General features: G+C 44.0%; 1 protein-coding gene across 4 annotated transcripts in view; it reads right to left on the bottom strand.

The window, feature by feature from the left end:
* The window catches only part of LOC109894106 (engulfment and cell motility protein 2), a 33,633-nt gene that overhangs the window by 2,113 nt on the left and 7,963 nt on the right, over nucleotides 1-23,557 (bottom strand). Inside the window, exons 3-21 of one of the 4 annotated variants that reach the window (XM_020487338.2) lie at nucleotides 17,608-17,708; nucleotides 16,736-16,776; nucleotides 15,267-15,339; nucleotides 13,913-13,963; nucleotides 11,323-11,492; nucleotides 10,824-10,923; nucleotides 9,891-10,042; nucleotides 9,507-9,585; nucleotides 5,044-5,079; nucleotides 4,557-4,607; nucleotides 4,293-4,415; nucleotides 4,062-4,181; nucleotides 3,845-3,949; nucleotides 3,581-3,689; nucleotides 3,211-3,347; nucleotides 2,813-2,976; nucleotides 1,037-1,149; nucleotides 757-864; nucleotides 334-416 (exon numbers count right to left, since the gene is read on the bottom strand). In XM_020487338.2, the coding sequence (XP_020342927.2) occupies nucleotides 334-416; nucleotides 757-864; nucleotides 1,037-1,149; nucleotides 2,813-2,976; nucleotides 3,211-3,347; nucleotides 3,581-3,689; nucleotides 3,845-3,949; nucleotides 4,062-4,181; nucleotides 4,293-4,415; nucleotides 4,557-4,607; nucleotides 5,044-5,079; nucleotides 9,507-9,585; nucleotides 9,891-10,042; nucleotides 10,824-10,923; nucleotides 11,323-11,492; nucleotides 13,913-13,963; nucleotides 15,267-15,339; nucleotides 16,736-16,776; nucleotides 17,608-17,685 (1,893 nt within the window). In that variant the 5' untranslated portion in view covers nucleotides 17,686-17,708. The remainder of the gene's footprint in view (nucleotides 1-333; nucleotides 417-756; nucleotides 865-1,036; nucleotides 1,150-2,812; nucleotides 2,977-3,210; nucleotides 3,348-3,580; nucleotides 3,690-3,844; nucleotides 3,950-4,061; nucleotides 4,182-4,292; nucleotides 4,416-4,556; nucleotides 4,608-5,043; nucleotides 5,080-9,506; nucleotides 9,586-9,890; nucleotides 10,043-10,823; nucleotides 10,924-11,322; nucleotides 11,493-13,912; nucleotides 13,964-15,266; nucleotides 15,340-16,735; nucleotides 16,777-17,607; nucleotides 17,709-23,557) is intronic. The other 3 variants (XM_031824232.1, XM_031824237.1, XM_031824239.1) reach the window with 3 other exon arrangements.

Genomic DNA, 23,557 nt, shown 5'->3' with positions numbered 1-23,557 from the left:
CAAAAGTCTTGCCGCAGTAGGATACACCGGAGTACCCTCCGCTGGAGATGGCAATCGAGAAGAGGAGCAAAGTCCTCCGTTGGCATATTAACGAACTGACACTCTCATACATATGGAGACCACTTATTGGTTTCCAGGTCACGTAGGAGAGGACGGAGGAGTGAGAAACTCCCTAGATACTCCATAACCATTGAGCTGAAGAAGTCATGCTAACAGACATCACACCAACAGGTCTATGTCCCAAATTGCACCCTATATCCAAGTAGTGCAGTATATAGGGAATAGGTTACCATTTGGGATGCACTCTGCAGATAAGAGGCCACAGTAGCCTACCTTGTTTTGTTTCAGTGCACTCTTCTCCTTCATGTGGGGGCAGTCCTTCCCCGTCACCACAGACTTGATATCAGACACGGGGACTGAAGGGGAAGACGACAAAGAGCAGGAAATTAAGACGAGATGAACAGGCATTTATCTGAGTCAACCACTGCACAGTTCCACTGACCTAGGTGTGATGTGAATCAGTCAGTGTCAGTCGTAACACTTGACTGGATCGTCTGCCCTCCAGACGACAAGTGAATCTGTGCAACATCAGCTCAGAGCTAATGCCTCTCCATGTTCAATGAGACTTCACCTGATTAGCTTGCCTTTTGATAGGCAACCTCACTCGAATCTCAAATAGTCACGATTGCACAGGTCACGGTGACCCCATCACTGAGAGTCAGTGGGGGGAGACAGAGTTGCAGCCAGGAGACTCACTCTTGTCGGTGAGCAGCTCAAGGGGCACTTCCCCCTGGGGAGACTCGTCCAGATCTCCATAGTGCAGCACCTTGTGGTTCAGAGACAGGCGGCAGAACCAGAACTTCTCTGAGGAGGACAAAAGATGACGGCAGTGAAAAAAAAAACACAGAAAGGTAGTGCTCAGCAAATATTCAAAAGCGTATCTTGGTGCAGGTACGTAGGAATAATGCTTTTTAAAAGAAAACCCGCACACTGCTCTTGCTCCTATCACTTTGTTTATTTAAGTGTGTGTGCCCACCTTGTCTGCGGCGGTTGCCCAGCTTGCGGAAGCAGCTTCCCTCACACAGGCGGTTGAGCCTCTGCTGCTTGATCAGCTCCAGGATCTCTGGCTGAATCCTCTCGCGTAGCTCACTGCAACACAACACTCACGTAGGTCTGTTAGCATTGAACAGCAACCAAAACACACACGCGCTAACTAACCTATATTGTTCATAGAGCAGGGTGGGAGTCAACTCCATTTCAATTCAGTCAATTCAGAACATAAACTGAAATTCCAATTTTCCTGAATGCTTTTCAATGAGAAAAAGTGTAATTGGAATTTCAGTGTCCCACAGAGCCTCTTTAGTGGTCATTGTGGAGAAAGAAAAAAAAGCCAGGCTAATCCGGTCCCACTGTTTTTTATCCATTCCCTCTAGATTTTGTATTTGTTCCCTCTGTTTTTGTATCCGCTCACAGATAAAAAAATTTCATCGCCTTATGTAGGCTACCATGACAGCCCCACATGGCCGATAATTATATTTAGGCTGCAATATGATGTATTTAGTCAATTACATGCTTCAAATGGTGATGAACACTGACCATTCAATAGCTTATTTCCAGTTTCAGTGTTTCCATATGCCTCCGAGTCATATGGGCAAATAATAGGTAACGGGCGTGCAAAACCCCTCAAGGTGCAAATACGGTGCAGTGATGAGCTCTCATCACTAGGCAAGAATTCCATCTGGCTCTGCTTCATGACCTTCGCTGTTCTATATCTGTATTCTGGAAGAGTTCTTTAGCTACCTACGCTAGCCTAGAACTTTGCTAATTTCCAGGTGACGCATTGTCATCCCAACCAAGGAAATAGACCGTTTTAGTTATGAACATAGAGCCAGAGCTGATTTAAACCATCGATCTGTGCCTGGTTGGTTACGTCGCACAAGAAGTTCACCTGCCGAGCACAGGGACGAGTGCATCATTGTACCTGGTAACCCCGAAGCCTCTTGGAAATGACACACAATCAATTTGCATGCCTTTCCTTTCTGCCTTCTATGAGTCACATGCACAATTGTAAACAACAAACACACCCAGGCGCTTGGCTGCACCATGTTTTACTGGAGTACTTGGCACTAACTTTATGCACGAGGGGTAAAACACTGGGTCGCAGGGATGAGAGGCACGAAAAATAGACAACTGTGTAGCCTATTTGGTTTGCATCGTAAACATGCATCATCCAGTTGACTGCTAGTGAGGCTCCTGGCTTTTCAGGCTATTGAAATGACCTAGCCTACTTCATGGGTTTTGCACACCCATTACCTATTTGCCCATATGACCCGGAGGCATATGAAAACACTGAAACTGGAAATAAGCTATTGAATGGTCAGTGATCATCACCATTTGAAGCATGTAATTGACTAAATAGAATTCTAGTCAGGCTGCAATATGTTATCGGCCATGTGGGGCTGTCATGGTAGCCTACATGAGGGGAATGCTGTTTTTAAGCTTAGATCTACACAAATCAGGAATAAACTGAGGGAACGAATAAAGAATCCGAAGAAATTGATTAAAAAAAACAAGGGAATGGATTAGCCTGGCAGTTTTTTTCTCCACCTTGACCCCTAAGGGGCTCCATAGTTTCCTTCCTGAATTTAAATGGAATTGACCCTCATCCTGTCATACAGTACCATGAAACTTTTAAAATGAAAACAAAGTCTGAAGAGAGGCTAAAATACTGACACGTGGGGTTAAACCCAAACACAAAGGCAGACTAATCTGATGGACAAAGTCAAAAAGTTAACGTGGATGTGGGACTGACATAATGGGTGGTGACTGGAAGTCGTCCTGGCTCATCCTCTCCGACTGGCGCAGACGCAGGATCTCAGAGTAGCTGAGGCCTCGCAGTTTACCCTTCAGATGGTCCAGGGACGAGGGCTTCATGGCCAGAGCCCGGGTGATCTGCTCCCGAACCACCTGCATCACCTGGCCAACCAATGGGTTAACAACCAGAGTCAAACATTTAGTGAAAACCCTGATAAATGAAGGCAGCTTAGCTGTTGAAACATTGGCACTTGTTACATTACATTGAAGCCATGCGATTTATCAGCTTTTCCTTTACCAACCAGAGTCAACCAGATAAACAAAGTGGTATGGATAGGAGTCATTAATGTCCTAAGTAACCAAGTGATCAACTGACTCCGGTAGATGAACTCTGACCTTGTTGAAGTCCTCAGCCGTGGCCCTCATCTCCTTCCAGGTCTTGTTGAGCAGTTGGATGCAGACGCAGAAGAACTCCTCCCACGCCCGGTCGTGAGTAAAGAACATGGGGTGGTAGTCGTTGCAGCCTTCGTTGGCTGGAGAGAAGGAACACACACACACCATCGAATACTTATTATAATGCATGAGGGTGTCCTGAAAAATTATACATCAGTTATCCCTCTGAGGATACAAGTACATTAAAAATGAATGAGGTTGGCCACTCTGATTAGCTTGGACAAGCCCCAAAAAGATTGAGGCTTCCTTGAATGCCACGTCCGCCTTAAAGCCATCGTAATGTGTGGTGTCCATCTGCGAGAAGTGTACTCACGCAATTCTCCCACTTGTAGTATCTCACACAGCATACGAGTGAGCTCGATGGCACAGCGACCAAAAGGACACTCGTGTTTGTCCTCGCGGCTGCTGTTCTCCAGAACAATCTGATGTGAGTGACACACACATATATATGGTTACACTCGGGAAAACTCAAGTGCTACCATTTGAAATATAAAATGTATTTGTTCAGAACTTTTTGTCACAGAAAACCTTCACTGGAGAGTGTGGTACAGGCTCTGTCTTAAAATGGCACACGCACCCTGATGTAGGTGTCCTGGTGCAGCTTGGCCAGGTAGAGCATGTTGTCCAGGGCCAGCATCCCTGGAGGGGTCTGCGTGAAGTCCATGGCAGGGTTCACATGGTTCTGGAGAAACAACCGACAGGTGAGTCAATAACACATCCAATCACTCTCCGACCCAAACAACCTCTCTAGAGAGCAGTTATACAGATGAAAGCAACCCACTAGCTGGACTCACAGTGAAGCCCAGCATCTTGTAGTCCTTGGTGTACATGGCCTTTCTCTTCTCCGTGCCACTGGGGTCGTTCTCCCCGTCAAACGCAATCCTGCGCAACTCGAAAATGATGTCCCTCTGGGCCTGGAAATGGATGAGCGCAGAACTTAAAAACATCAAACGGTATGAGGGTGAAAAGGGTTGAGGTGAAAGACTCAGGGAATACAAAAATAAAACTGCTTCTGGTTGTTTTACCTGGTCGCTGGGATCCATCTTGGTCATCATGCGTTCCTCCAGAAGGTTAAAGGTCAGTACCTGCAGCACGTAGAGCTGGTGCGCCATCTCGGCTTTGATTGGTCTGTTGCCTCGGATAACGTGCTGCGAGAGATGACACACATATTAGGAGCAGCAGCACCTCTTCATCTGTACTGTTTAGAACGCATCATGTTATTATGAAGGGCTGTTTGGTTGTGACTGGTTATCCAAGACAAGTACACTCAGGCTTTCCCCGAAACTCACATTGAGGATGATGGATCGCAGGTGTTTCTGGGCCAGGGTGCTCGCCATCTCCTGAGAGGGAAATAGACAAATACAGTGAGCCTCAAAAGCAAGGCCAGTATGGAACAGCTAGGCAATAAGCTTACTACCAGACAACAATATCAAAAGGCTCATTTGAGGAAAGGCTCACAGTCAAATCACTAGGCCCTGGATGGGTTCATAACTGTTACAATTCCATATTTATTGTGTGTGTGTGTGTGTGTGAGAGGGGGGGGGTCACATCATCATAGACGTCATCACCAGTGAGACGTCTAATAGTGAAGAACGCAGCTGCTACCACTATAGGGACCCAGAGTTGCTATGACAAGATTGCATACTGTATTCTTCCCCACTGACTTCATCTGAGTGGATTGAACTATGAGGGTGGCAGCCCATGGTTCTCTATGGATCAGAGGGAAGAGGGGGCGGAGAGGATGGAGCGAAGGATTGTGGGATGAAGTGTACTCACAGTGAGCCGCTGGTCCAGGGGGTTATTATGCTCTTCCTGAGAGGGGGTGGATTGGGAGGGGTTCCCGGTGATGGCAATGGCAATGGAAACAAATAGTGCACACTTATACATGGTTCACGTGATACAGGCATACATCACAAGATACAGCATGCACAGTAACAGCATGGTACAGTAAAGTACAGCACGATATGGCATGGCATCGCGGAGCACAACAGTACAGTATGTGACATGACACAGCGATGTCCTTGAGCGGATTGCGGGGGAGCCGGATCATGGTCATAAATAATTCGTACACTGCAAATTGACCTCAAGAATCCCAAACAGATATAGCATGACAAAAACAAAATAATTTCAAACCTTGATAACATTTGGATACGATCACAAAGGCCTTTGCCTCTATTAATGGGAATACTTGGGAACAGATTTCCTAATCACTTTGAGATGATTTCTTGATGATTTTAGAGAAAACTAGAACAATAAAAAATATATACTTTTTTTAAATATAATACTTTGTTTTTGCTCACAAAATTTGGGGGTCAAATAAAATTGGGCCAGCGGGCTGGAACCCTGCTCTAGAGGCTAATTGAGAGAGCTCAGGCTGACACCATGAAGCATGAAATCCTCCTCTCCAGTCTCTCAGGGCTGGTCGTCTCAGGGACTACACAGGAACGACTTTGGGAAACCTTGTTTTAGGTTATTGTCCTGCTGAAAAGTACATTTATCCCCCAGTGTCTGGTGGAAAGCTAGGATTTCCGCTAGGATTTAGCCTGTGCTTAGCACCATAGTTTATTTTTGTATTTTTTTCCCCCCAGTCCTTAACAATTACAAACATACCCATAACATGATGCAGCCACCTACGCTTGAAAATATGGAGTGGTACTCAGTAATGTATTGGATTTGTCCCAAACATAGCACATTGTATACAGGACAAAAACGTAATTACTTTAGGTGACTTGTTGCCAACAGGATGAATGTTTTGGAATATTTGTATTCTGTACAGGCTTCCTTATTTTCACTCTGTCAATTAGGTTAGTGTGGTGGATTAACTACAATGTTGTTGATCCATCTTCAGTTTTCTCCAATCACAGCCATTAAACTCTGTTTTAAAGTCACCATTGGCCTCATGGTGAAATTGCCGAGATGTTTCCTTCCTCTCTGGCAAACTGAGTTAGGTAGGATTCCTGTATCTTTATAGTGACTGGGTGTATTGATACACCATCCAAAGCGTAATTAATAACTTCATCATTCTCAAAGGGATATTTCACTGTCTGCATTTGTTTTACCCATCTACCAATATATTCCCTTCTTAGCAAGGCATTGGAAAACCTCACTGGTCTTTGTGGTTGAAATTCACTGCTTGACGTTATATATTGTATGGGTGGGGTACATAGATGAGGTAGTCTTTCAAAAATCATGTTGAACACTAATATCACAGAGTCCATGCAACTTATTATGCACATTTTTACTCCTGAACTTACCTAGGCTTGCCATAAACAAAGGGATGAAATACTTTACTCAAGACATTTCAGCTTTTCATTTTCATTCATTGATTTGTACACATTTAGACATGATTGGGTATTGTGTGTAGGCCAGTGACAAAAAAATCAATTTAACAAAATGTGGAAAAAGTTCAGGGGTGTGAATACTTTCTGAAGGCACTGTAGGTGTTATGCATGTATGAGTGACCATGGTTCAGTGTAAATACACTATATATACACACAAAAGTATGTGAACACCCTTTCAAATGAGTGGATTTGGCTACTTCAGCCACACCCGTTACTGACAGGTATATAAAAATCGAGCACACAGCCATGCATTGTGGAAGGCTACCTGAAACGTTTGACCCAAGTTAAACAATTTAAAGGCAATGCTACCAAATACTAATTGAGTGTATGTAAACTTCTGACCCACTGGGAATGTGATGAAAGAAATAAAAGCTGTAATAAATCATTCTCTCTACTATTATTCTGACATTTCACAATCTTAAAATGGTGGTGATCCTAACTGACCTAAAACAGGGAATATTAACTAGGATTAAGTGAAAAACTGAGTTTAAATGTATTTGGCTAAGGTGTATGTAAACTTCCCACTTCAACTGTACATATGGTATTCATATATAAATCATTGTCTGTATATATTGTTGCCTAACTAAAAAAAAATGTATTTTGTTTTGTGTGAATAAAGATGTTAAACTGGTATGGTATGTTTGTCCTGAAAAAGAGGGTATAGAAATTACTTTTCACACATTTACATTATCTTCATGCAACCACGTTTATTGCATGACTCCTCTACATTGTATTGGAGAGGAAGCCATCTACTACAGCAGTAGTACACATTTGTGTTGTAGCCCTGGACAAACATACCTCATTCAGCTCATTAAGGGCTTGTTGACAAGTTTAATCAGGTGTGCTTGTCAAGGGTTATAATAAAAAGGTGTACTGTTGGGGGTACTCGATGAGCAGGGTTGGGAAACACTGTACTACAGGATTTATTGAACAAAGCTCTAGTCTGTTGTGTAAAGCCTCATTTTAACACGGTTGTCTTTGTGGTGGTGACTGTCCCTGTCAACTGTAAGTGCTGTTATTGTGAAATGTAAACGTATTGGAGCAACTATGGCTCAGCCCGCGAAGTGGTAGGCCACACTAGCTCACAGTTAGTGAGCTAGTGTGTTCCGAACTCACTAATGCTTTTGATTCAGATATTGGAAGTACCAGCCTCTGAAAAGAATCCAACAGCATGATGCTATCACCACCACGCTTCACCGTAGGAATGGTGGCAGGTTTCCTCCAGAAGTAACGCTTGGCATTCAGGCCAAATAGTTCCATCTTGGTTTCATCAGACTAGAGCATCTTGTTTCTCATGGTCTGAGAGGCCTTTTGGCAAACTCCAACTCCGTCAGGCCACTCTACCATAAAGACCTGATTGGTGGAGTGCTGCAGAGATGGTTGTCCTTCTGGAAGTTTCTCCCATCTCCACAGAGGAACTCTAGATCTATGTCAGAGTGACCATCGGGTTCTTGGTCACCTCCCTGACCAAAGCCGTTCTCCCCCGATTGCGCAGTTTGGCCGGGCGGCCAGCTCTAGGAAGAGTCTTGGTGGTTCCAAACTTCTTCCATTTAAGAATGATGAAGGCCACTCTGTTCTTGGGGACCTTCAATGCTGCAGAAATGTTTTGGTACTCTTCCCCAGATCTGTGCCTCGACACAATCCCGTCTCGGAGCTTACGGACAATTCCTTTGACCTCATGGCTTGCTTTTTGCTCTGACATGCACTGTCAACTGTGTGACCTTATATGGACAGGTGTGTGCTTTTCCAAATCATGTCCAATCAATTGAATTTACCACAGGTGGACTCCAATCAAGTTGTAGAAACAGCTCAAGGATGATCAATGGAACCGGGATGCACCGGAGTTCAATTTCGAGTCTCATAGCAAAGGGTCTGAATACTTATGCAAGGTTTCTGCTTTTTATTTTTAATAAATTTGCTAAAATTCTAAAAACCTGTTTCGCTGTTATTATGGGGTATTGTGTGTAGATTGCTTAGGATTATTTTTTATCCATTTTAAAATAATGCTGTAACTAAACAAAATGTTGAAGTCGTCAAGGGGTCTGAATACTTTCCGAAGGCACTGTAGGCCTATGGTCTAGGCTATATGAGGTGTGTGACTTTCATTTGGAAAAAGTCTCACAAAACAAAAGCATGCGCAACAGCTGGGCATGATTCACAAGTGATAATATATCATTCACAAAGTGATAGGCTAATATTGTCACCCTTCACAATATTCTTGATTCAATATTGCCTTTACATATACTAAAGAATATGTGTGTGAAATTTGTTTTAAATTTAGAATGGACCATTATCATGTCTCGAAACTGGGTCAGTGGAAAAAAAATGTGCCATCTATGCAACTAAATAGCGAATGGAGGATGCTTTTTCCGTGGTTAATTTTCATGCCAGGCAGGTTGGCTATACTCCTGTTGTAAAGAGAAGCAATGTGCTTAATATTAGAAAAGTTGAGAAATAAATATAGTAGGTCTAGTCTGTAGAAATCTGGTGGGATCCTCTTTTTAGTAGAGGCCATCACTCTGTTTTCTCATGCAATTGCATAGCCTATTGAAATGTTGCACAACATGAGCTCATGGGCTCTCATGAAGTGTTAAATTAGATTTTCGATTACATTTGCATTGATGTCAGAGTGATTAGAGGGACTATAGAGAGCTGAGTACCAGGCAGGTAGCATGTTTGGTAGGCTACTAATAGCCATCAGCAGCATCAGAGCTTGGAGAAGCCTAATCACCATGACTAAATGGTCAAGTGGAATTTGACTGCCGTCATGACTCGTGACGGCCAGTGTGGCGGGAATACGGTCACCGTAAGAGCCCTAGTGTCCACATACTTTTGGTCATGTAGTGTATATTGCAAGGGTACCCTTTCGGTGTATTGGTGAGCAGGTACTGTACTGACCTGCCGTCTATCCTCCGGTGCCTTGAGGAAGAGGGCGTTGATGAGTGCGATGGCATACGTCTGGATCTCCTGATTGGATCTAAAAAGGCATATCAGACACAGCAACACCAGTTAGAAGCATCTGGTTCTAGGAATTCTCACATGGTTACAAAAACTAAAGTAGCAGCTGGTTAAATGTATTAATACAGTACTCAGATAGCATTAGTCTGGGGTTCTACACTTCTAAGCTTAGTCATAAGGTTGCGTAGCAAGGCAAGGCTCGTCATCTACGTTTGATTCCACCGACATTAGTAAGTTACGCCACTACATTTCTACACACTAACTTCGACTACATCCCCCACATAGCTGTATGTGGGAGGCCCCAGTGCGTGTGTGTGTGCTCACACTTGCAGGTGTCCGATGAGCTGTCCAACAGTGATATCCTGCGCCACCCGGTGGTAGAGGCTGTGGCTGTTGAGAACCATGCTCTCCAGGATGGCCAGAGAGCGCTGCAGGATTGACACATCCACCATTGGCTGGTTCACATAGCCCGCAATCTGACCAGACAGGATAGGAGGGAAATACTCCATTAAAATGGACACATAAATCTAGGGTCTTCTTGATTACTACTTGGTTTATGGAAGTAGATTTGAAAACTCGAGACTAGGACTTGAAAAGTAGGTCTATCAAATGACATACAGTGGACAAAAAAAATGAATAATATCCATACTTGTGCATAAATGCACAGCCTATAGAAAACGATGTATCTCAATTCTACAGTGCTTGTTGCTGTGCAGCACTTCAGAGGACTTCATCAGGGTGAAAACTTCACAGACAATTCAGCTGAAAGAGCTCCAAATAACATGGGGGGTTGCTAGGTAACCGCAACCCACTCAGTTCTGGCAACCAGTGAGGTGTTGAAGGTCAAATAATTAAAGAAAAGAGAAGAAAAAAAAACATGGGGGAGGACTTCAAGATAGGCCTCAAACTACTGAACCCACCCAAACTCATTTACCAGTGTTCAAACTGAGAAAGATAGTTCACATACTGTACAGGGCCAAGTTCCATCAAAATAAGTCAGAAATACATTGAGTCTTACTTCCATTGTGGATGGTGTAGGAATCTGACAGTGGCTTCCTTATATGACAAGTGTTATGTTGAGTGTCTGCGTACAAAATGGCACCGTATTCCCTATGAAGTGCACTTTCTTTTCCCTATGAAGTGCACTTTTAACCAGAGCTCTATGCACCCTGGTCAAAAGTTGTGCACTGTATAGGGAATAGCATTTCCGATATATGCAGCCTGAACTGTTTAGTTGAGGCAGGTATGGATTCTGACCTGTTTGATGAAAGACAGAGAGATGAGGTCCCAGGACACTATTCCATGGTCCATCAGCTCCAGGAAGGCAGTGAGAGTGAAGGCCAGCATCTCTCCAAAGCTGATGAGAGGAGACCAGAGTCAGAGGACAACACTCACCAACTGATGGGGAAAAGAAGCAAGACAACTGCAGCCACAAACAGCAAGCTATCAGTATAGGGCAATCAGTGTTAGTATAGGGCAATCAGTGTTAGCCTACGGCAACCATATCCAGAAAGGCTTCTAGTAGCCAGTAGAAGTAGCCCAAGGGCTGTGGTGTGGTATGTACCCTACAACATGGTTTGTCTGTCTGTACGAGACCATAATGAGACTCGCTCCGGAGTGAAGTTTCCCCGTAGGTAGAGATCTAGGATCAGCTTCTCCTCGCCCAATTCTTACCTTAATCATAAGTGGGGAAAATGCTAAACTGACCCAGGATCAGCGTCTAGTGGCAGTTCACCATACACTGCATGAGACTCACTGGGTGCCGCTCTCCACCAGGCGCGCCAGGGTCCCGATGCCCTCCATGTTGATGAACTCGGTGGCAAAGGTGGGGTCAGCTGACAGCTTGGCCAGCTCCTTCAGGGCCTCCAGGCGGGCATCTATGCCATGAGACTGGATCCTGTCCAGGAGCTGCCGTGCTGCACGGGCCTATTGTGGGGGGGGGGGGGGGGGGGGGGGGGTCAGGCAAGGCGATGTTGGCCATTATTGACTGTTTTTTTTTTTTTTACCTGGTTTACCTCAACGACTACATTAGCTTGATACATGTAGGCAGCGATCGAAACGTATAAGTCAGCAATAGGGTTAGTCTAAAGCAGCTGCCATGTTTTTGATCTGTTTATTAGGGAGAAGCTATACGGATACGTCGGGTGCCCAACTTGATGACATGTCACTCAGCTGAGAGCAGAGTGGAAACTAATGGATTCAGTTCAGTCAGTCATTCTGATAAGCCCTTTCCAGCTAGCTAGTTTATGCTGGCTATCTGGCAACAACGGCACTGCGCTAGTTAAAACTTGTAAAAGAAAGTTGTGTTTATTTTTGATGGGCGAGGGATAAATAACTTAGTATTGGTCACCATTTGGAATCTGGATGTCACCGTGACATGCCAATTAGCTAACGCAAGCCTGTGTGAATGACCAATGCAACGGTGTTGTATGTTGTACCGAGGCGCTTCACTGCTTCCCACTGTTGCTTCCCACTGGGCAATAGTTTCGTCACCGGGCAGCTGTATAACGTCGCTAGCATTAGCCAATTTGTTCAATACTCTATTATATTTTTGAGTAGGATAGCAGCCTACACAAGAAATAACTTGCTGTAACTATCAGGATGACCATTGGGCCTCTTACCAGAATGCTAACAAAATGAGCACAAACTAATAGCGAAATCCCAAAGATGCTGTTAGCTAAATGCTAATGAGCGAAAACGAATATAAACTAATCCCAAAGACAGGAAAAAACTGCTCATAAATTATACAAGCATAGCTACTAGCTACCGAATGTCATAAGGAAGAGCAGAATGTGTACACGGAGCACAGAGAAGAACGGATTTTTTTTAAACACTAGTAGGAAGCATAAGGAAAAATGTAAGCTGTACAGATAACTCATCCAGAGCTCTTTGACTTCTGGCAGAAAGCCATTATAAGATATCTGATGGCAAACATTTAGTAGTGAATTGAATACAAGTGTAACTTCATCACCCCATGTACACCGCACAACAGAGCCTCGCCGATATATAACACTATAGACTCACCAGCTCCCGCCGTCTCCAGTTGTGCTATTTACAAACAGACTGGCTCAACTGTTCTGAGAAACTACGGTAAGCTTCATAATGTAAAATAATGTGACAGGTGAAATGAAGACCACAACCTGCTTTATCTCCTAAAGTATTGCACAAGTTGACTGCAGGTATTAAGTTAAAAAGTAGCTACAAATATTCAGATTTATTCAAAAATTTCTAATAAATCATTTTGAAGGTATTGAAAAACGATCCCATGTTTTTTTCCAAATAACCAGGTATATGATATACCACCCAAGCCTACCAGAAGATACCTACCCTACCCTTACGCTCGTTTAAACTGAGCTGCACTGGGGTCAGAACGCATTCATGGTTACATTAAGACACCGTGGAGCCGACGCGCAATATGGGTCTGAAAACTTACCTTAATGCTGGGATGGGATTTACCACGGTACTCCAAAATTGTACAATTATCTACACTGCTCCATTGCTAAGATTGAAATACTGCAAGTTTTTCCCAAAAACTGCCCTTTGCATCCTCATGCTAGCTACCAGTAGCCATTATGGAATGATACGTCACAAACAACAAAGGAGCTGATTGGCTGACACTGCCATTCCAAAATTGGCAGCGGTGGCTACTGCTAGCTAGCATGAGGACAAAAAGGGAAGTTTTCCGGAAAAAGCAGCAGTATTTCAATCTTCTCTATGCGGCAGTGTGGAGTACAGTGGCAAATACATTTTTTATTTGATATCCCATCCCTGAATTGAGGTACATTTTCCGACCCATATCTCATGCCGGCTCCTTTGTGTCTTAATGTAAGCATGATTGCATTCCAACCCCAGTGCAGCTCAGTGTAAACAAGCGTAAAGGTAGGGTCAGTACTTTATGGCTGTCCTGCAGTAACTCATTTTTAGGAAAGTAGCTATAGTGTAGCTAATATCAGGCAAGGTTGACAGGCAGCTAAAGCACATTTATTGGACTACATAATCAACAAAAACTGAATAATTCTGAACACTCCCAAGTCCCAACTTCGGCAAACAAGTTATACATTCTCACTGAAGTTTCTAGCCACAAGCATAAACTAGCTAGCTGAGGAGGGCTCATCAGGATGACTGACTGAACCGAATCCATTAGTCCACACTCAACTCTCACTGCGCGACATAGGTTATCAATTTTGGGCACCAGGCATGTCTGTATAGCCTCTCCCTGTTTATAATTGGTGAAACTATGAGCATTGCAGTCACTATAGAGTTAATAAAATATACCTAAGAAATACTGGTAATTTACTTGAAAAAAATGAAAATAACTGCATGTAAAAGAAGAGAAAGTGTCTCACGGGAGATATGGCTAATCGAAGGATGGTCCCATTCTTCATTTCACTACGGCTCTGGAAAGAAAGATGGTGAACATTGCTACTACCACAGCATGATGCTGTAGCAACAACAACAACAACAACAACTTCATATTGGTGATATGACATACACTATATATACACAAAAGTATGTGGGCACCTCTTAAAATGAGTGGATTCGGCTATTTCAGCCACACTTGTGCTGACAGGTGTATAAAAATCGAGCACACCGCCATGCAATCTCCATAGACAAACATTGCCTGTAGAATGGCCTTATTGAAGAGCTCAGTGACTTTCAACGTGGCACTGTCATAGGATGCCACCTTTCCAACAAGTCAGCTCGTCAAATTTCTGCCCTGGTCAACTGTTATTGTGAAGTGGAAACGTCTAGGAGCAACAACGGCTCAGCCGCGAAGTGGTAGGCCACACAAGCTCACAGAAAATGACCGCCGAGTGCTGAAGTGCGTAAAATCTTCTGTCCTCGGTTGCAACACACATGACCGATTTCCAAAATGCCTCTGGAAGCAAAGTCAGCACAATAACTTTGTTGGGAGCTTCATGAAATGGGTTTCCATGGCCGAGCACCCGCACACAGGCCTAAGATCACCAAGCTTCAGCTGGAGTGGTGTAAAGCTCGACACCATTGGACTCTGGGGCAGCGGAAACGCATTCTCTGAAATGATGAATCACGCTTCACCATCTGGTAGTCCGACAGACGAATCTGGGTTTGGCGGATGCCAGAATGCTACCTGCCCCAATGCATAGTGCCAACTGTATAGTTTGGTGGAGTAGGATGTTTTTCATGTTTCGGGCTAGCCCCCTTAGTTCCAGTGAAGTGAAATCTTAGCGCTACAGGTTACAATGACATTCTAGACAATTCTGTGCAAACAGTTTGGGGAAGGCCCTTTCATGTTTTCACATGACAATGGCCCCTGTGCACAAAGAGAGGTCCATACAGAAATGGTTTGTCGAGATCAGTGTGGAAGAACTTGACTGGCCTGAACAGAGCCCTGACCTCAACCCCATCAAACACTTTTGGGACGAATTTGAATGCCGACTGCGAGCCAGCCCTAATCGCTAATGTTCGTGGCTGAATGGAAGCAAGTCCCTGCAGCAATGTTCCAATATCTGATGGAAAGCATTTCCAGAAGAGTGGAGGCTGCTATAGCAGCAAAGGAGGGGACCAACTCCATATTAATGCCCATGATTTTGTAATGAGATGTTCGACAAACAGGTGTCCACATACTTTTGGTCATGTAGTGTACTAACAGTAACATATTAACTAAGGAACCACGTAGTGTATTATAGTAATGAATTCTGCCAAGGTGTTGAGGCTCACCTGTTCAGTGATGTAGAGCTGAGGACCGTCAGCGTAACGCAGGGCAAACTGCTCAGAGCCAGACAGAGACCAGCTGTGGACACACGCACAAAATCAATTGAAAAGTAGGTGAATGAATTCACCAATTTTCCACTCAATACCAGAGTGCACTGACCTCCCTAAACATGAGGCAGGCAGAAGCTAAACCCACACGTATCTCAATAAGACCTACTGTAATGCTGTGCATTTGTTTTTCCACCCTACAGAAAATGCATACCATGTGCATAAGGTTAATAAAAGTCATTATCGGAGCCTCGAGCATTTCTATTTGCAAGAGAAGCAGATGGAGAAGATTGTACAGGGTGATATTCAGTGGGCGAAAAAAATACATTCAGATGCGAGAGGGAGAGCAAGAGAGTAGGAGGAAGCACTGGAGAGAGAGAGGGATAAGGAGAAGTAGTGAGTTAGGAAAAGTCTCAGTAATCATAGACAGACAAGGTGGACCAGGAGACAAGAGAGAGGAAACGGAAAGGCAATGGGAGGAGGCACGTGAGGGGGGGGGGGGGGGGGGGTCTAAATGGTTACATAAGTATATAAACACATTAAAAGTTCAAGTCTGGCCCCCATCTATGAGCCATTAGACCTCCTTTAGTGTATTGGCTAGAGGTGTGTGTTTATTGGCAGTGGTATGTGAGTAGGCGCAATAAAAACTAGGCAAGTCAGTTAAGAACAAATTCTTATTTACAATGACGGACTACCCAGGGCCAATTGTGCGCCGCCCAATGGGACTCCCAATCACGGCCAGATGTGATGCAGCCTGGGTTCAAACCAGGGACTGCAGTGACTCCTCTTGCAGTGCCTTAGACCGCAGCGCCACTCGGGAGCCAAGCAGAAGGTGGAGTACCACAGCATTTATAACACTGAAATGCCTCGTATGTTATTGTAGAAATATCTGCACCTCAAAAGTAAAGAATAATATCCAACATCTTTGTATGCAATAGAATTCTAAACTTGTGTGATAATATAGCATAGTGAATCAATGGCTATGATGGAGCAAGATTGTAGAAAGCATTCAAATGATATTTTTTGTATTTTGAGCAGAACGTTCTGCAGTATTCCAACAGGCACAAACTGTTCCATTTCTACACAGGGTAATATATTATAATATAGAATATATATAGACCCTTAAAGAAGTCATTTTATAATAAGAATTCTGTCATTGTAATGAAACTCATGTGTGATCCAGTCCATGTGTAATGGCTCTTACTAATGTTCCTTTGTGTGTTCTCAATATGGACCTGCTATACATTTGGCCCTAACTAAGTCTGTCTAGCTAGCACTAATCTTACATAAGTGAACGCAGGGTGTGTGTGTCTGTGTGTGCGTTCACGTGTGCTCATATCACACACATATATAAATCAGTCGTAAACATTGTGCGGCCATTATCTCCAGCGTGAGCAGAAACAGCTGGGTGTGGACCTGGTGCTTACCCATCACACACCTCCCGTATGATAGAGGACAGAGGCTTCTTCTGCAAACACACAACAAACAAAAAAAACAGTCAAACTCTGCAAAGCCACTGGAATCACAGGAAAGTTGCCGATTGGTCATAAAAAGGCCCTATAGCAGAGCTTTACAAAGTCAATCCTGTGGACCCCAAGGGTTGCACGTTTTGGTTGTCTTAGCACTACACAGCTGATTCAAATAATGCACTCATCAAGCTTTGACTATTTGAATCAGCTGTGTAGTGCGAGGGCAAAAACCAAAACGTGCACCCCTTGTTGGTCCCCAGGACCGAGTTTGGGAAACGCTGCCCTAAAGTAAGTTCAAAAATGGTTCTCATTCCTTGCCTAGCTTGGCATTCAGTGGAAAACAAACGTTGATGGATTTGGTTTCATGTCATTGCCGGCAACATACATTACAGTTCATGCTGAGAGTCGAAAGATGTGCTAGACTTACCAACAAAATCTCAGTAGTTTATGCTGGTCTGAGCAGAAACATACTGTAGATGTCTTTTCCCTACAATTACTTAACATGGAGTCTCGGGAGTTTAAAGTCTCCGGCACCGGGAAAATAGACTTCTATAAAATGTTTGGTTGAGTAGACAGAGTGGAGGATTGATGCTGTTAAGGACAAGACCAATCAACACAATCAGCAGCCAAGCACAGTGGCCGTCCTATCGCCTCTGACCACAGAACATCGGCGCTCATTTTTCTGTTAATTTCCCGACGATTCTACACGTTGAATCGACACTGTTCACCGATACCAAGCAGGTATTCTACTGCACATGACCGACATTCATGTTGGTATGTCTTGTCCTTTAGGGGGGGGGGGGGGGGGGGGGGGTTAGACGGGCACTGACCTGGTCAATCTCGATGAGCTGGGCATTGGCGCCGGGCCACTCGATGGCCACCTTGACAATGTCAGAGTGGGGTGGCATGGCTGCTGTCCTCTCACACGCCACTGGAGGACAGACATCACAGAGAAGATGAGCCCTTTATTACTGTTACACTGTTAGATATAGGGATCCCATGTCTGCCACCATGTTACATTATTACATATGTCACCATGATCACATTATGTTGGTATGAAGGTTTGACAGCAATTTAAGCCAATTGTGGCTTAAAAACACCATGACGCCTGTCGAAAAGTATTCTAGAAAGCCTGTTCCTTATCATTGGCACAAGGTCAGACAAGTACACTCCTCTTAAATGTACATTTTAGCAACAACATCACTCAATTTTGTCTCATTACAGTCCAGTTTGTCATAGCCCATCTTTGGTAAAGCTTTCCCCACATGACAAAATGTTGTTTTTAAGAGGACATGTTAATGTAAAAAGATGGGCCCAGGAGAGCTTTTACAGCTGCAGTGGCTTAAGGTATCAGCTATCAATGCCATTAAATCCTCAGATGTATTACCCGTGGTAGGTAGCACCACACTTTGTTTAGCTATTACCTACATCCACTTCAAAAGGGGCATTTCAACAGCCTGATGGACAAGCCCAACGATGGGGAGAAAAAGTATTCTAAATATCAGTGCCCAGGGGTTTTCAACATCAAAGCCCTGCACCACCGAGTAGAAAACAGGCTGATATTATGCATCTTGTAGCCTGGACTAGACTCCAGCTCTGTCGCTGCCAGAAATAGACACGCACTAAAACCAACCAGATTTGACAAAGAAAAACATCCCGTGTCTTGTTAAAACACACATTGTTTTGTCTGTCTTTCGGTGCAGTTTTCTCTAGGATTTTTTTCAGCAGCGGTGGCAAAGACAGCAGGGGAGGGGGGTGAGGTTTGTGCTCTTTCCTGCGGGGGTCAGGGCACATGCATCCTGGGAGATTTTTTTTTGTAGAACGACTGAGAAGGTCACTTCTGGTGACTTTTGAAAAATACATTCTACTCCAAAATGCAACTATGTTGACACCATCTGAAATACACTGCTCAAAAAAATAAAGGGAACACTTAAACAACACAATGTAACTCCAAGTCAATCACACTTCTGTGAAATCAAACGGTCCACTTAGGAAGCAACACTGATTGACAATAAATTTCACATGCTCTTGTGCAAATGGAATAGACAACAGGTGGAAATTATAGGCAATTAGCAAGACACCCCCAATAAAGAAGTGGTTCTGCAGGTGGTGACCACAGACCACTTCTCAGTTCCTATGCTTCCTGGCTGATGTTTTGGTCACTTTTGAATGCTGGCGGTGCTTTCACTCTAGTGGTAGCATGAGACGGAGTCTACAACCCACACAAGTGGCTCAGGTAGTGCAGCTCATCCAGGATGGCACATCAATACGAGATGTGGCAAGGAGGTTTGCTGTGTCTGTCAGCGTAGTGTCCAGAGCATGGAGGTGCTATCAGGAGACAGGCCAGTACATCAGGAGACGTGGAGGAGGCCGTAGGAGGGCAACAACCCAGCAGCAGGACCGCTACCTCTGCCTTTGTGCAAGGAGGAGCAGGAGGAGCACTGCCAGAGCCCTGCAAAATGACCTCCAGCAGGCCACAAATGTGCATGTGTCTGCTCAAACGGTCAGAAACAGACTCCATGAGGGTGGTATGAGGGCCCGACGTCCACAGGTGGGGGTTGTGCTTACAGCCCAACACCGTGCAGGACGTTTGGCATTTGCCAGAGAACACCAAGATTGGCAAATTGGAGAACGTTCTGCTACGTTCTGCTACCTGCAACATCCTCCAGAATGACCGGTTTGGCGGTGGGTCAGTCATGGTGTGGGGTGGCATTTCTTTGGGGGGGCCGCACAGCCCTCCATGGGCTCGCCAGAGGTAGCCTAGCCTGACTGCCATTAGGTACCGAGATGAGATCCTCAGACCCCTTGTGAGACCATATGCTGGTGCGGTTGGCCCTGGGTTCCTCCTAATGCAAGACAATGCTAGACCTCATGTGGCTGGAGTGTGTCAGCAGTTCCTGCAAGAGGAAGGCATTGATACTATGGACTGGCCCGCCCGTTCCCCAGACCTGAATCCAATTGAGCACATCTGGGACATCATGTCCCACAGACTGTCCAGGAGTTGGCGGATGCTTTAGTTCAGGTATGGGAGGAGATCCCTCAGGAGACCATCCGCCACCTCATCAGGAGCATGCTCAGGCGTTGTAGGGAGGTCATACAGGCACGTGGAGGCCACACACACTACTGAGCCTCATTTTGACTTGTTTTAAGGACATTACATCAAAGTTGGATCAGCCTGTAGTGTGGTTTTCCACTTTAATTTTGAGTGTGACTCCAAATCCAGACCTCCATGGGTTGATAAATTTGATTTCCATTGATCATTTGTGTGATTTTGTTGTCAGCACATTCAACTATGTAAAGAAAAAAGAATATTTCATTCATTCAGATATAGGATGTGTTATTTTAGTGTTCCCTTTATTTTTTTGAGCAGTGTATAACAGATGAGCACCACTACACTATAGGGAGATGAGAAAGCAATGGCTGTTTGCTTGTGGCTCTCATTCACCACACTGGTCGCTAGGTTTGCTACAAATATACATTGTGACTTGTCACTGATCTTCAAAGGATAGTACAAGATTAGGGAAATTAAGCATTTTTTCTACTAACAAAGAGTCACTAACTCATGGATACCATTTTTGTCTGCGTGCAATTTGAAGGAAGTTGAAGGTAGTTTCGCGAGCCATTGCTAACTAGTGTTAGCGCAATGACTGGAAGTTTATGGGAAAAGCTAGCATGCTAGCTGTTCCTGTAGTCCAGCGGTAGGCAACTGATTCAGCCACAGGACAATTTTTGATGGAGGGAAGGTCGGGGGTCCGTAACAGTTATAATAATTTGTACACTGCAAATTGACCACCACCAAACTCAAAAGAAGATTGTATTTGAAAGTAATCATTTTATACCTCGATTGCATTGAGACACAATCACATGGCTCTTTTATTCGTTGGAATGGTAGGTGAACAGATTAACTAAATTAAACAAAGTTTTAGCTGAATTTCTGGTGATTTTAATATTTTTACCAAAAAAATCCCCCCCTCGCCTGTTGCTGACCACATCTGTAGACATCCAGCATGCTAGCTGTTCACATAGAGGTCCAGTTATTGTGCTAATGCTAGTTAGCAACTTCCTTCAAACTGCATGCAAAGACATAACAATGGTGTCCATGAATTATAAAAAGAAAATTAAACAGAGCTTAAAAATTGCCAAAACATTGCACTATTCCTTTAAAAGCTGCAGCTAAATGAATATATGGGAAACTCCAGTATAGGGTGGTATTCTCTGGTGTTACTGCCAGAAAAATTCAGATGCCTACGGACTGAGAATCTTTCTGCGCATTTCTTTACAGAAAATGTGAATGCAGTCACACACACACACACACAATCTGGGGTAGTGAGAAACAGCAAGTTTCATACATCCACATCTCTGGCAGGCTCAGTCCTCCCACTCAGGAGCCCTAGAACCTGTACGTGGGCTGGGGTTGGTTTACCACAGCTCCCCGATCTACTGCAGATACAACAGCACCAGCATCAGGTATACCCCTACTAGCCTCCCTATTCTAAATCCACAGGGATTCTTTGCTCTGCACTCGGCTGGCGTCGTGTGACGACAGATGAGAGTGCGCGTCAAAGCAGTAGAAATCAGTGCCAAGAGCGGGCATTTTACTTGGGGAACCACACAACACATAATCAAGCAGTGCTTGTCACTGCACTGGGCAGATGCCAAATAGCTGTAACCAACATTTTTTGTTGAGTATTGGGCGGTAGGAGGAGAAGAGAAGGGTAGGGGGCTTTTTGGAGGAGGGGGGGGGGGGAGATTTCCCTCTCCTGTCTCCGGGGGCTGTTATACAGCTCAGTTCATGCTTTTGTTCACATTTGGCATGAAATAAATTGCAGTTATAAAGTTAATTTCCTGCAATTGTACACATTTTGCTATCATGTGCGATCTCGGCCCCCCAAAACTTCAGAATTGTTTTCTTTGCATGCCTGTTCAGTAATCCGGCCCTGACTCTGGCTGGAGATCAGATGGTGTGTGGACATGGTTTAAAAGTGTCTGTTTGCTTGCCTTGGTTCTCTGAGGACACCCGAGTTTGAATACGGATATTTTCACAGCAAACAATTTCAGGGACCATGAACTAATAAATTTAAGTATTTCAGTTGATGATCAATTGATTCTACTGAATATATCCTGTACTGCAAAGACAAAGTTAAATTCATAATCTGCAGTAGTAGCCTAATGATCAACTCTTAAATGGTCTGTGAAAACACTTGTTTACTTTCTTGAGGAAAATGTAATTCCATTCGTAACACCTCTAATAACAAGCTGGATCCAATTCAATACTGCCTTTTGATAAAGTATTTCCTCTTCTCTCAAATCAGGCAATAATATCCATACATGAGGAGACTTGCCTGGTAGGAAGGATAGGGGATAGGAGAATTTAGCTAAATGAGAACACCAAGTCAAACAACAATCAGTGATGAGACTTGGCTTGGAATGATGAATGGGGCATTGTGCAACAGGCTGCCTAAACAGGCTGTGAAAAAGCTGCAGAAAAATACTTAGAAGAATTTAGTCCAAGACTGGCAAGTGCAGGACAGCTCATCAGAGCACATTCAGATACTCTGACTTCACTATAACCCACCACATCCACAAATGAAAGAACAAGAAAAACAGACCTGTAAATTTAACCACACTGTTATACACAAAAGCATATGCTAATGAACCATGTTTCACTGCTGCATACAATTACACAAACGGTTTATAAGAACACATCAAAAGCTTTGGGGATTCTTTGTGAGGGTTTAATTCTCAAAGTAATATCTATTTTTTTCATTTCACAGACAACATGTTTTTCTTGACACACTGCCCCACCGTCAGTGCATTTGTGGCCAAACATCAACAACAACAACATGAAAATAGACGCCGGAAGACAAGGCACATGTAATGGCTAACTTAACCTTGCCAGACAGGAACTCCTGCCATGACACATCATCTGGGCCACAATGCTGCCATTGTCTGGGGGTATAAATAAGAGTCCATTCCCAGTCCCAAATGGGAATAACTAAGGCCTATTAGGGCTCTGGTCAAAAGTAGTGCACTACATCGGGAACAGGGTGCCATTTCGGACACAATCGCCCATTCCCAGTCCGAAAGTCATTGACTAGAGGTCCTCACAGATCCATCCACCTGTACCCGAATACTCAAGACCCAATGCAGGACCAGATCCAGGATTCTAAATAATGTCACGGGTCTGATCTGATTTTCACAGGTCTCAGGTATGTGTAATTTTAACCGACTTGTCCAGAACGGCCGTACAGATTCGAACGAGACCGCTGTAGTAGAAAGAGAAATTGTATTATTTATGCTGCTGCTCTTGCTTTTTCATGAGAGGGGAGTGTGACGTGTGTAGCTTATTGTTGGCCAATCATAAGTCAAATAACAAGTCAAAGTGGCAATAGGCTACAGTCAGAGCCTCCATGTGTGGCAAAAGTTAGGAGATACAGTGGGGCAAAAAAGTATTTAGTCAGCCACCAATTGTACAAGTTCTCCCACTTAAAAAGATGAGAGGCCTGTAATTTTCGTCATAGGTACACTTCAACTGTGACAGACAAAATAAGAAAAAAAATCCAGAAAATCACATTGTAGGATTTTTTATGAATTTCTTGCAAATTATGGTGGAAAATAAGTATTTGGTCACCTACAAACAAGCAAGATTTCTGGCTCTCCCAGACCTGTAACTTCTTTAAGGGGCTCCTCTGTCCTACACTCATTACCTGTATTAATGGCACCTGTTTGAACTTGTTATCAGTATAAAAGACACCTGTCCACAACCTCAAACAGTCACAC

This window comes from Oncorhynchus kisutch, linkage group LG1 (assembly GCF_002021735.2).
Source record: "Oncorhynchus kisutch isolate 150728-3 linkage group LG1, Okis_V2, whole genome shotgun sequence".
Taxonomy (NCBI): Eukaryota; Metazoa; Chordata; class Actinopteri; order Salmoniformes; family Salmonidae; genus Oncorhynchus; species Oncorhynchus kisutch.
This window is presented reverse-complemented; position numbering and strand designations above follow the sequence as displayed.